This window comes from Pelecanus crispus, chromosome 3 (genome assembly GCF_030463565.1).
Source record: "Pelecanus crispus isolate bPelCri1 chromosome 3, bPelCri1.pri, whole genome shotgun sequence".
NCBI lineage: Eukaryota > Metazoa > Chordata > Aves > Pelecaniformes > Pelecanidae > Pelecanus > Pelecanus crispus.
In genome coordinates, this window is record NC_134645.1 from 102,297,592 (window position 1) to 102,312,239 (window position 14,648).

Consider the following 14,648-nt stretch of genomic DNA (forward strand, 5'->3'; position numbering starts at 1 on the left):
CAGGATATTAAAAATGTGCTCTACACCGCAGCCGGGGAGAATGGCCCTACCTGGAGCCTCTGGCAGAAAGCACCAGGGGAGACTCGAGGTCGACCCCTAGGGTTTTGGAGTCGGGGATACAGAGGATCCGAAGCCCGCTACACTCCAACTGAGAAAGAGATACTGGCAGCATATGAAGGGGTTCGAGCTGCTTCAGAAGTGGTTGGTACTGAAGCACAGCTCCTGCTGGCACCCCGACTGCCGGTGTTGGGCTGGATGTTCAAAGGGAGGGTCCCCTCTACACATCATGCAACTGATGCTACATGGAGTAAGTGGGTTGCATTGATCACACAACGGGCTCGAATAGGAAACCCCAGTCGCCCAGGAATCCTGGAAGTGATCATGGACTGGCCAGAAGGAAAAAACATTAGAATATCACCAGAGGAGGAGGTGACACGTGCTGAAGAGGCCCCACTGTATAATAAATTGCCAGAAAATGAAAAGCAATATGCCCTGTTCACTGATGGGTCCTGTCGTCTCGTGGGAAAGCATCGGAGGTGGAAAGCTGCTGTATGGAGTCCTATACGACAAGTCGCAGAAACTGCTGAAGGAGAAGGGGAGTCGAGTCAGTTTGCAGAGGTGAAAGCCATCCAGCTGGCTTTAGATATTGCTGAAAGAGAAAAGTGGCCAGTCCTTTATCTCTATACTGACTCATGGATGGTGGCAAATGCCCTGTGGGGGTGGCTGCAGCAATGGAAGCAGAGCAACTGGCAGCGCAGAGGCAAACCAATCTGGGCTGCCGCATTGTGGCAAGATATTGCTGCCCGGGTAGAGAACCTGGTTGTAAAAGTTCATCATGTAGATGCTCATGTACCTAAGAGTCGGGCCACTGAAGAACATCAAAACAACCAGCAAGTAGATCAGGCTGCTAAGATTGAAGTGGCTCAGGTGGATTTGGACTGGCAACATAAGGGTGAATTATTTATAGCTCGGTGGGCCCATGATGCCTCAGGCCATCAAGGAAGGGATGCAACGTATAAATGGGCTCGTGATCGAGGGGTGGACTTAACTATGGACAGTATTGCACAGGTTATTCATGAGTGTGAAACATGCGCTGCAATCAAGCAAGCCAAGCAGTTCAAGCCCCTTGGGTATAGTGAACGATGGCTAAAATATAAATATGGGGAGGCCTGGCAGATTGATTACATCACGCTCCCACAGACCCGCCAGGGCAAGCGCTATGTGCTCACCATGGTGGAAGCAACCACTGGATGGCTGGAAACATATCCCGTGCCCCATGCCACCGCCCGGAACACCATCCTGGGCCTTGAAAAGCAAGTCCTGTGGCGACATGGCACCCCAGAAAGAATTGAGTCAGACAACGGGACTCATTTCCGAAACAACCTCATAGACACCTGGGCCAAAGAGCACGGCATTGAGTGGGTGTATCACATCCCTTACCATGCACCAGCCTCCGGGAAGATTGAGCGATACAATGGATTGTTAAAGACTACCCTGAGAGCAATGGGTGGTGGGACGTTTAAACATTGGGATACGCATTTAGCAAAAGCCACCTGGTTAGTCAACACCAGGGGATCTGCCAATCGAGCTGGCCCTGCCCAATCAAAACTTTTACGTACTGTAGAAGGAGATAAAGTTCCTGTAGTGCACATGAAAAATATGCTGGGGAAGACAGTCTGGGTTACTTCCCCCTCTGGCAAAGGCAAACCCATTCGTGGGATTGCTTTTGCTCAAGGACCTGGGTGCACTTGGTGGGTGATGCGAAAGGATGGGGAAGCCCAATGTGTACCTCAAGGGAATCTGATTTTGGGTGAAAATAGCCAATGAACTGAATTGTATAATATTAATTGCTTTATAATACTGTATGTTATCTCTTAACTATATGTTATCTCTTAACTGCATGTTAATATAATAATATAGTAGGTTAATATTAAGTATATAATACTATATATTATGATTGCTATATGCCGCATCAATGGTATTGCCCAGCTTAATGAAAATGAACTTTGATGAAACCATGTTGGAATGAGAACTGACTTCAGCATGCAACAGTCCAACACTGCACACCACCTCTCCTGCTCTGAAAGACTGTGATGACAGATGGAACCCAAAGTCATGGGCTAAATGAACTCAATGGACATTTTAGAGGGATGGGCCATAGACGAAGGGAATGATATCTGTGTGTATATCAAGATAGGGAAAGGGGTGGTGATTAATTGGAACACATTGGAAAGGGGAGGGCCTGTGCATGACGTAGATGGTATAGAATAAGGGGTGGATACTGTCCTGGTTTCGGCTGGGATAGAGTTAATTTTCTTCCTAACAGCAGGCATAGTGCTGTGTTTTGGATTTAGTAGGAGAAGAATGTTGATAACAGGCTGATGTTTGTAGTTGTTGCTGAGTACTGCTTATGCTAGTCAAGGACTTTTTCAGCTTCCCATGCTCTGCCAGGCGCACAAGAAACTGGGAGGGGGCACAGCCAGAATAGTTGATCCAAACTGACCAAAGGGCTATTCCATACCATATGACGTCATGCTCAGTATATAAACTGGGGGGGGTTGGCCGGGGAGCAGCGATCGCTGCTCGGGAACTGTCTGGGTATCGGTCGGCGGGTGGTGAGCAATTGTATTGTGCATCACTTGCTTCGTGTATCATTATTATTATTATCATTATTATACTGTTACTATTAGCATTACTATTTTACTTTATTTCAATTATTAAACTGTTCTTATCTCAGCCCAGGAGTGTTTCTCACTCTTACTCCTCCAATTCTCTCCCCCATCCCATCGGGGTAGGGGGAGTGAGCGAGCGGCTGCGTGGTGCTTAGTTGCTGGCTGGGGCTAAACCACGACACCGCCCCTTCTTCCAAAGGTGGTAGGCTTTTCTTTTTTCCCTGAGTCCCTGCAAAAGCTCCCTGTTCAGCCAGGCCGGTCATCTTCCCCACCAGTTTGTCTTATGGCACATGGGGACAGCCTGCTCCTGCGCCTTTAAGACTTCCTTCATGAAGAACGCCCAGCCTTCCTGGACCCTTTTGCCCTTCAGGACTGTCTCCCAAGGGACTTTCCTAACCAGGGTCCTGAACAGGCCAAAGTCTGCCCTCCAGAAGCCCATGGTAGTGGTTTTGCTGGCCCTCCTCCTTACTTCGCCAAGAATCGAAAACTATCATATCATGGTCGCTAAGCCCAAGATGGCCTCCGACCACAACATCTCCCATGAGTCCTTCTCTGTAAACAGCAGGTCAAGTAAGGCACCTCCCCTGGTAGGCTCACTTACCAGCTGCATCAGGAAGTTATCTTCCATGCACTCCAGGAACCTCTGAGACTGTTTCCTCTCTGCTGTGTTGTATTTCCAGCAGATGTCTGGCAAGTTGAAGTTCCCCACGAGAACAAGGGCTAGCGATTGCAAGACTTCTGCCAGCCGCTTGTAGAATCCTTCTTCTACAGCAAGTGGAGAGAAATAGGTGGGTTTAGGTCATAATTTATCCGGCCTTTTTAGACGTTTATTACAAGGTGAGGAGAATCACATCTTAGGATTACCCATTTCTCTTCATTATTAAAGAGGACCAAGGACTTTCAGTGCAGTTATCTACCCTGTACATTGTAGACAGCTTGGTCAGATGTTTGGTCGGATCTCTTCTACCAGAAGATGAATGCATTACTTCCCTTTCTAGGGTTTTGTGGTGGGTTTTTTTCTTATACTCATCCTTACTATTGAAAGTGTTACTTATTTCTCATTTTAATTTATTTAGCGATGGCTGGTGCAGTTGATGGGTCTTACTATCTTAGATTAAAAAGTCTGTCTTTAATAGAATTCAATAAAATTTAATAGAATTCAGTACTAAGCCAAACTTATCACAAAAAGCAAACAGTGCAAATGGAAAATTAGAGATAGGAGTGGAAACAGACTGATTCCAATTTACTAGCAGTGGAAAACTGTTCTTTCCTTTACTGCTGTTTATTTTCTAAGACAAAGTCAAATAGGATCATAATAGAAACTTGTTAAAGTTTTCTCAACATTTTCTTGTTATACTATGTGTTATTATGAAAATTGTAGTCGATAATATGCCAGATAACCTATTTATATCAGTAAAAAATTTTAGCCTTCAGTTAAACAATTAAAGTATAATTCTTAGCAATATAGAATCATAGAAGCACAGAATAGTTTGGGTTGGAAGGGACCTTTAAAGGTCATCTAGTCCGACCCCCCTGCAATGAGCAGGGACATCTTCAACTCAGTCAGGTTGCTCACAGCCCTATCCAACCTGACCTTGAAAGTTTCCAGGGATGGGGCATCAACAACCTGTCTGGGCAACCTGTTGCAGTGTTTTACCACCCTCATTGTAAAAAACTTCTTCCTTAGATCTAGTCTAAATGTATATGTGGTGTTCAGGGAATCCAAGACCCAACTCTGCAGCCTCTGTTATGAATTTTTGCAGGTATTGTGTCTTGAATTACTTGTAGTCTCCTTTTTTACCCTTAAAATGTTCAAGCATTGGAACAGGCTGCCCAATTGATTGTTGCTTGACAAATATTGAGGGTATTTAAAATATGTTTCCACTATACGCAAGACAAGAATACTTAGACTTAGTGGATATTGTTACAGGCGCCCTTGGGATGCTGAGTTTCCTACATGCTCTTCACTGCCTTGCTATATGCTGGGCTACTTACTTGACTAATGCTTGCCACTGAATTACAGTTTCCTCCTGAGACCTTTTGGAATTGAGTTCTTATTTGTGTGTTTACTCAGAATTAGCTTTATTATTTGTCAAGATTTAAGGAACAAGAGAATATGTGTACTGAAAAACAATTTTGTAGTTACAGTACAAAGTTACAGAAGATAAAATGGCAAACTAGTATAATTAACAGTAAAGATTTTCCTCTGCTATTCAAGCACTTCAGCTAGCTTGTGATACTTGCAAGTTAGTTTTTAAGCCAAATGGAGAAGAGTGCTCTAGAGAGTTTTCATGAGTACATTTTCCTGTAGAGAGGATGTTCTGTCAGAGCATTCTCCCTGAGGCTGGAAAGTTCTTCCCTGCAGGATCTGTGGCTACTCAAACCTCTCCCTCCCATGCAGGACGGGATGTAGAAAGCACAGCTGACCATGCCCTGTTTCAGTACTGCTCAACTGTTGAATTGGAACGTTTCACAGTTGATCCCTCTTGCTGGGTAGGAGCTTTTTCTGGGTGTCTTGTGCTTAAGAAGCTTTTGGTGGCTTCTTTGCTTCATTGTGCTACCTGTAGAGGTTGTATTCCTTCTTCTGATCTACATTGCAGAAAATCAGTCACAGTTTATGTGAAGATGAAAGCTCAAGGAGATATCCGCTGTTTAGTTTTCTCCCACTTAGGCCCTCCATCCAAGGAGAGGACTAACCCCTGTGCTCTCGGTGACCTCTTTACTGATGTTGTACAGTTGTGACAGACTGCAACTGTTGTACAGCTTTAGGGCAGAGAATGACTGTTGAGGATCAGCAGACTAATAGCCTGCATTCCATGGGGAAGAGAGTGTACTCTGCATCTTTGCAGTTCTGGATGCCTTTGTTGGCCAGGTACGAGTTTAAGTCTCTGGTGAAGTCTCTGTCTGTGTGTCTTCTGCTGATTCCTGAGAAGACTTCACTGCATTGATGATAGAGGCCTAGGCTGCTTTGGGCCAGCACTGCAGGTGTAGTCACTACAGTTGAAATAGCATTTTTCTCAGTGGTTTTGGCTATCCATTAGTGCAGAGACCTCTGGATGCAGGGTGCTGGACTCCCTGGAATGTTGCAGGTCTTTAGGGAAGATCTCTCTTTTGAAGGGAACTATCCCAGCTAAAGGACCAATGATGTTGTCCTTCCTTTCAAGATTGCCTGGATATCTTATGCTCCTTTCCCCTTTCTCTCTCTCCTCCCCCTCCCCTTCAGCTAGCTGAAAGAAATTTCACAAAATATTATTTGTAATGTAGAAACTAAATTGTGTCAGTTAATCTCAAAGTTGAGTATTTTTGGAAAACTACCTAATAAAAGACATTTTAACAGCTTTGGCTGCAAGATGTTCCACTATATTGTGAGTACTGTACTAAACTGAGGTTTCTGAAGGCACTACATTTGAAGAATAAGAAATAATGTTGTCTGCACAGAGCCTCTCTGTGAAAGATCACAGAATCAACAAAGCATTGAGGTTGGAAGGGACCTCTTGACATCATCTAGTCCAACCACCTGCTCAAGTAGAGCAGGGTCACCTAGAGCAGGTCTCTCATAACCACATCCAGTCAGGTTTTGAAAATCTCCAAGGATCAAACTTGACAAGCCTCTCTGGGCAACCTGTGCCAGTGTTTGAGCACCCTCAGAGTGAAAAAGCATTTTCATGTGGTCAGGTGACATTTCCTGATATTTGATTTGTGCCCATTGCCTGTCAGGGGGCACTGCTGAGAAAAGTTTGGCTCCCTTTTCTCCATCCCCTCCAATCAGGTTATTTATAGACATTGATAAGATCCACCCAAGCCTGCTCTTCTCCAGCCTTAGGAGTCCTGACTCTCTCAGCCTTTCCTCATATGAAAGAGGCCCCATTCCCTTAATCACGTTTGCACTGGACTCGCTAGATCTGCTAGTACCGTTTCCCTTGAAAGTACAAATTTAGTTACACAAACAGCATTCTCATAACTGTGTAGGTCTGCTTCTAATTTGTAATGCCTTTGACCTTTACCTCACAATGCAAGGGAATTTTTTCATTCCACAGTTTTTTCACTTTCTCCAACAACCCTGATTTTTCCAGACCTACCATTTAGAAACATAACTGCTTCTTGCTTTCCATCCTGCCTTTCTTCTGCTGTCAGGTTGTGGTGGGGTTTTTTTAATGAATGCCCTTCAACACATGCTTGTTTAACTAGGGGTTTCATTTTGTTCTTTCTTCTTAAGTCCAATAAAAATGGCAGAGGATAAACCATAGGCAGATTTCACAAACAAACAAAAAATAAAGTGAATAAAAGTTTTGAAAAAAAAATCCACATACTAGTCATCCCTATGTGTAATCATCAGTCACAAATCCATTGTACAGTTTTAGTTCATTAAATTAAAAATTTCTTTACAAAGCTATTACCTGAACTCAGACTGCTTTTCTTGTTGCTCATTCCTTATTCATATCCCTGGTGATGAATTTGGACAGTCTTCAAGGAGCATTGCTTAACTAGGATGCTTAAGGCATCAGGAAGGCATTCTGCCTAACCTCAATTAGTTTTACTCAATTTTTTCTTGCTTGAGTGGTATTATTACCACAGCTACGGGGGAAAAAAAGCCCCAAAACCACCATGACAAAGGTAATTAATGCCATAAATGTTGCAAATGTTAAGCCTTCATAGTTAAAAATGTTCTCTTGTGGTTATTTATTTTCAAGACAGTAGTGTAGTGGAAAAATGTATATACTGCCCAACAGCATCCTCACCATAATTTCAAACCCAGAACATTTGAGTATTCTCAAAATGAAGAACACCTGTGTTTCTCATCTGCAACTATAAACCAAACATAGAGATGTTGCAGGACAAAAGTTCTGCACAGACACATCTGTAAAGATGAAAATTTGTGACAAACTTTTGAACTTTATTGCATCTTCTGGCAGTAGTCCCTCCTATAATGATCTTTTCACTTCTGGTAATATGCAGGTGCCAGAACATTTTCATTTTCTGCATATTGAACTTGAATGTTTGAAATTAAATGAATTTATATGCATGCTTTGTGAATAATATAGTTGATTACACTATTCACAGGTATTCAGAAGAATGAATATTTTTAAATGTGTTTTGCTGATTATATTGTATTTTATTATTTTGTAATAAATTAATAAAATTAGCTTTTGGTTATTCATTTCAGACACAGCACTGTTGTTTCCATCCTTCACTGGAAATTCTTATTTGGAGCTACCTTCTCTGACATCTGTATCTGAGACCAGGACTGCATCTGGGCAGGAAACAAGCAATCTGACGACTCTGTACTTGACAGTGAAAACAACTGCTCTAAATGGCACAATTCTTTACAGTGAGTACCAATGATACTTGAAGCTAAGTATCAGTTTTAGCTCCTTGAGGTCCTTATTAACTTTAGTGTACATCAGCTGGTATTTCCTATTCAGCAGCAAAATGAGTCATTAAAATGCAGTAGAAGCCTTTTGGTATTCTAATGCATGATGCATTATAAAATTTGAACCATCGTTTCTTGTGTTCCTCTAGAAAGTTCTTTAATTTATGACTCATTGCGCAAAACATAACTTACAACTGAAAATGCTGCTTCCTGACAAGAAAGAACATAGCAAGCATATGACTCCAGTAATAAATGTTACAGCTTTAAAATACAAATGTTGCAGAAGTTTTGAACAATTTATTACAGAGAAACAGCTTCTCCATAGTTGGGTTGAGACTCACTTTTTATTATAATCATGAACTTGGTTCCACAGATTTTTTGACTTGCAAAAGTATCTTAAGTTCTGCAAATTTGCCATATTTCAGAGTATTTACTGTGACTTCACACTTCAGAGGATTCTTTTGTGGTCCTCGGAGAGTATACTTGAATGTATGGTTGTTAATACTACATAAGAACATTGTTTCTTGCCTGCATATTTCATTCCTCAGTATATGGCATGAACTTCTGAGACAGTATGCTTTTCACTAGTCAGCGAGAAAAACAGGCTTCTCTGCCAGTTGACTATTTCATTACATATTTTAGCTTGTAATTTCTATCCAAATGGAAAATGTGGAAAGTGAGGTGATTTCTTCCTGAATGCAGGAAGAGCTAGAAAAATATGTTTGTGTAATCTATGTGATAGATTTCCTCCACAAAGACAAAATCGTTAGGAGCATTGTCTGTTCACTGCAGCTTCCTAGGTTTTGTCCACACAAAGAAATCTTATTGATTTAATATAAATTATTTTGATTAATTTTTGTTATTTTTATAAATCTGGAAGTAATATATGTTAATTCACCTGCACTATGTAAATATTTATAAACCAGGGTTACAGGTAGTATAAGTGTCATGACATTATTTAATTATGCCCTTTATTATTATCTGTATAATGCTTTCTTTAGATGTAAAACACTGTAGCCCCAAATTGAACATTTTTATTTACTGCTTTTCAAAATGCTATCTTAAATCCTTGTATGTTATAGCTTGGCTGTTGCTGCAGCTGCCTAAGCTACATGGCTGCAGAATTTGCTAAGAATCATGGATAAGAGGTGATGTGGCAGTTCTTTGTCTTGAAGTGTTTTATACTTGTTAATTATTCCAATTTCAAGAGGAGTTATTTGTCCTTCAAGAAGAATTCAAGGAAGGTCACTGGAAGTACTTTGAATATATTTTCCATTTAATGATTTTGTTTCCCTCATCACTGCAAAGTAGTTGGCTTCCAGCCAAAGTTAAAGCAAAGCTTGCTATCTACCCATAAGCCCTAATGAGTAAGTACATCTGTTAAAAAAAAAAAAAATCCAACATGGAAATTTCTCTGCTATTCCCAGGAGGAAGTGGCGTTTTCTGAAAACCTGGATAAGTGTACTGTACTCATACAACCAGAGCCAATTTTTTTTCTATCACTACTTGTTGGAAAAGGTTTTGATCTGAAAGTAGTAAATTTATGAAGCTGGGGAGGGATGGTGGCTGGAGTAGCTTTGAAACAGAATTTGCAGTGCTGGATGCTGTTTGCCTAGTTTACAACTCAACTATTTTTCACATAGTGAATTTGCTTATCTTTGCAAACATCAAATGTGCAAAATTTGTAACTGAAAATCAAATTCCAACACTTTCATTATCTATGCTTTCCCATAATTACAAACAAATGTAAGACACTTGCTTCTCCATTGCATTTTATACAGAAATTACACAAAGATGAACAGTATATTCTCTCCATTTTGTTTCCATCCAGCTACACAAGGCAGAGTTACAACCTAAGCTTTAGTTAGTAGCAGGTGTTCCACACTTTCTTTCACAATCGTCATTTAAAAGACAAGTGCATTGCAAAGCATATTAAACTTGATAATTTTTTTATGAGATGTCTCTGCCTTCCTTTTTAGGTTTCTGCAATTGTCAGGTGAGAGCCAGCATGTACTTGGGATTAATGGGCTCCTTAGAGTAGTGTTGAGAATCAGAAATTACTGTTATCTTCAGCTTTCATGCTATGATATAAATCTAAGTGGGCTGTGGAATTTCTGCTTTGCTGCTTGTAAGTTTTTGAATTGTTTTGAGAAACCTAGAAATTGTCACATTTTATAAGTTTAGTTCTGACAAACTGGTATGATAAGGCAGGTAATCTTCACATACTTCACATGTGTCACAAGTGCGGCTGAGTACTTTAGGCAGACAGTACTCAGAGATTTAAGTATCTTAGGCAACGTGTGATGAAGCATGCAGACTGCCTCAGGATTATGTACTGAGAGTTTAGGTGGAGCTGAAATGATGCTATGAAAGGAAGAGAGGGTGTGGATGCCTTCTTTGTGTACCGAGGGAGAACACCACAGTGGGCATAATTCATCATTGTATTATGCTCCTTAATTTCATTCTCTGTATCCCAGTGAATCTGCTTCTACCATTGTTTTTGATATACAAATGGATTTGAATCAGAAAGTATGTGTAAGAAGAATATTTAAGTCAGAATCTTAAGGAAAAACATAAAAGGATGAAAACTTGGATCTATCTTTACCTAGTATACCAGCCAGTGAGGATCAAAAAAGGAGATCTGTGCATTCTCCACTTGTTCATATACATGCATGTTAAAATAAAGACAAGTGAACACTTAAAAGTACTGATGCGTTGTTGTAATACCTCTTAGCAGTTGATGTAATTACATATATAAAAACATATATAAGAAAAATAAAATACTTATATACAGAAAACAACCCTACTTACGGGCTAACTGATACTCAGACTATGAGAATCAGTAACTGTTCTATGCGTGTCACTTTACTAAATTTCACCATATTGTTGTTGAAAAGCATTTTTCTATTTAATACCTTCATTAGCAAGGATTTTATCAATGGCTGGTTAAGAGTAACAAATACTAAGGACTAAATGTTGTTTGTAGAGGCTGTCAAAAATAGATTGCCTGTTAAAAATAAGGGGAAAGAGGATATAAGTGATTTATAGAAAATAACTACGTATGTCAGAAGCAAAAAAAAATAATCCAAGAAGAACTGGTTTGCACACCATTCTTAACAGATTATAAACCATCACCTTTTTTAATACAAAGACAAATGTACTTACCTTCTTAACAATGACATTTTCCCTAATTATTTTCAGTATGTATTGAAGAAGCATACAAATGGTAACAGTCAATGGACTGAAAATGTCTGGACTTTTTGCAGTTATCTCTAAATTTTTGGCAGAGTGTGAGGAGATTTCTTTTTAAATAAGTCAGGAGAAAAAGTTTGAAAATATACACAATGATTACGTTTGTGCCAATAAAGATTAGCCATCCTTTGTTGAATACAGTATGCATTCTTACAATTGTTTATTCTATTCCTTATTGATTTTACTTGTTTGCATGATTTAATTTCATCAACATGTCAAAGCAAATTGTGATATTTAGCCACAAAGCAAAATAAATTGCAAGTGGTCATAAAGAACTCACACAGTTATAAAGTTTTACTTCTTCATTTTCACTTAACAGAGTCAGCATAATGCTGTTCAGAAACCCTTCAAGGAGAGATTGTTTAACTTCTACTATATATGGTATTCTGTAACTTCTGAGAATTGGATTTCAGATATCACAGCCCATGTTTATAGCATTCCTTAAGGACACCAGCTCCTTTTTCATAAGTTGTGTTCATAAATTATTTTTTTGTGCTCTCAGAAGCTCTGTTGCCCAGATCTATCCATATTCTACTTACCCTCCTAAAACTAAAGATGGGCCTTTCAGGCAATTCAGTCATAGTCCATTCATCTGTTATTTCAGCTGGCATTTTCAAGCAGAGCATTTCACAGTATCCTTCTTCTGTGTCAAAATATGGTTTTTGCCTAATAAAGCTTCATCCCATAGCTTAATAGGAATTTAAATCTGTCTTCTCTAGATAAGCAACCGTTTGAGCCCAGTGGCCACTTGCTTGCCATCATACTGATGTACAAAAACAGCCTTCCAGCTTGCAGTTTCCTGTGAAAGAATGATTGCTGAGATCTGGTTTCGTTGACCTGATCCCCTCACATAATGTCTAATAAGGTCAAGATAAGTTTCCCCTAATATCCAACAAGATTTTTTACTCAGATGGTTCCTGATCTCTGTCCGTTGCCAGAACCTGTCTATTTTGCTCCAGACTCAGGCTTTTCTATGAAGGCAATTTCCCACCGTATACACTAGGTAGCATATGCTCTTTCACATTGCCAGAACAAAATTCTTCAGAGGAACACTCTGCCTTCTCATGTTCACTGTAGAAAGATTTAAAGGACTGTCCTTTCAAAGGATCTCATACCACCTAGCAGGTACTATGAAGAATGTTATTAGTCACCTGTAAGTGCAAGTTATAAGCACTCCCTAGACTAAAGTTCAAGCAGCAACACTCGCTGAGGTTTCAAGGAGTAATGCTGCCTTTGGGAGAACTGTCCCAAATTTTTTACTTTACTAGTAATAACATGCACCTTCTTCCAGGTTTTCACTAGTGGACAATGTGAATGGACAGAGTCACTGGGAGAAGAGAAATAAACTATTCATCTGTAACTTCACTTCTTCAAGACATGTTGTCAGTATATGCATTCACAACCCTCCTCGACTTCATTCTTTCTGAATTCAATGTACCTTACATATTTACTTATTGGCAGAAATTGGAACTGCCTTGAACAGCATGTGCGGGGAAGGGAGAAGAAGATAAGGCAACAAAAGATGCAAGATGGGTATATATCAGTTTTGCTAGTGTTAAAAGCAGTGACTTTTTTAACAGTGATAGTGCAATTTTGAAAAAGAATTTTCAAACTATTGTAGAAGGAAATCTAAAAAGCCAAAGGCATAAAATCCAGTCAAATTAAGGTAGCTTTGGAGTTAATCAGGTATTCAGAATACAAAATATATCTAAGCGTAAAAGATTTTCAGTAGGTCATCAGGATTTGTAACAGACTGAAGAAACCCTGTGTTGACTAGAAAGCTGCTCCCGAGGAGGGAGTTTACATTGTGAACTGTCTCTGTTATGAACTATTCAAAAGCAAATGGTCAGGAAGTTGCAAGCATCTGCTAAAATATATTATCTTTTTTTTTCTGTTTTGTCCTCCATATTAAAGTTGATCATTTTCTCTTTACAAATTAGTAAGTTTTCCAGCAAGGAGCTGTCCCAAGTATACCCACATTCTTCATATCTTTCTTAATAAAAATGTTAAGGGATAGTCTAAGCTGTGGCCACTTCCAGCAGCTCCAGGCCTGGGACTCCCTCCTGTCCAGCTGCTGGAACCCAGCCCAGAGACTCAGAGGTCTCCATCTATGATTCTATGATTCTATGATCTCAGGCTGATGGACATGGCTGCTGCTTTCTCATTTTCAGGTTAACCTATGCAAAGTTATTCATGCATGCCAGAGACACACAGATGTGCACACATGCAGACACACACAGAGAATGACACGGCTGGCTACACAGCCTGCCACAGGCAAGGCACCCCCTTCAACAGCACCTGCCTAGAGGACTCACGTAAAACATGACTGTAGAAAGCCAAGTCCTCTCCTCCTCTCTGGCTGGTAGAGATGGAAATTCACTAGCGAAGGCACACACATGGCATTTGCTAGATTCACAAGCACATGCACATTCATGGATCCCCCCAGCACCAGCATGCCCCACTGTGTCCATCCGATACCCCTGCCCAGATCCCTGCCTTCTTGCCCACCCCAGGGGTCTCCTACTTGCTGGCTCACAGACACATGCACTCAGACACTCAGACACATGCACACATCCCCCAGGCACTCCACACTTGGGAGTGCCCCAAATACCAGCATGGACCCTCAACCTGTCTGATACCCATGCCTTGACCTGGGGCCTCCTACTCGCAGGTAGTACCTCTTGGGGTTTGCTAGCGAATACAGTCACCTACACTCAGAAGCTGGCATGAGGCACACAGGCTGGGACCCGTGGTCCCACTCCAGCCACTGGCACTAACTCTGTTGCTCACTTCACTCACACTGGTTGCTCCCAGTGACTGGCAGCTGAGACCCTCACCCACACCAGTAGCTGGTACTGAGACCCTTGATGGCTGCAGTTGCTGGCACCACAGGCCCGGGGGTGTCTACACCCTTGGTCTGACTACATTTGCTGGCCCCAGATCCACTCAGGCCTGTCTCATCAATTACTGGCACCTAGGCCTTGCAGCCCGCTGCACACATACCCACACACAAACACACTTATTCTCATCTCTCCCAGTAGCTGGTTTTTGGGACACAGTGTTACTACCCCAGTGGTTGGTGGCTGAGACCCCCCATCTGCTCCAGTCCCTGGCACTGAGACTCCTGCTGGTTCCATTAGCTGACACCACAGGCCTGGGTGTATACACCTGCGGTCTGACTCCAGTAGCTGGCACCAAACCCGCTCACACTGGTCTCCCCAGTGGCTGGCACTTAGTCCTTGCAACACTCTAACATGTGGGATAGAGAGTGAGATTACACAGGGAGATCATAGAATCGTAGAATTGTTTAGGTTGGAAAAGACCTTTAAGATCATCCAGTCCAACCATTAACC

At 41.2% G+C, this 14,648-nt stretch overlaps 1 protein-coding gene across 1 annotated transcript in view; it reads left to right on the top strand.

Moving 5' to 3' along the window:
- The window catches only part of LOC104027713 (protein eyes shut homolog), a 961,671-nt gene that overhangs the window by 785,999 nt on the left and 161,024 nt on the right, over window positions 1-14,648 (top strand). Inside the window, exon 37 of the mRNA XM_075707654.1 lies at window positions 7,837-8,001. Within this exon, the coding sequence (XP_075563769.1) occupies window positions 7,837-8,001 (165 nt within the window). The remainder of the gene's footprint in view (window positions 1-7,836; window positions 8,002-14,648) is intronic.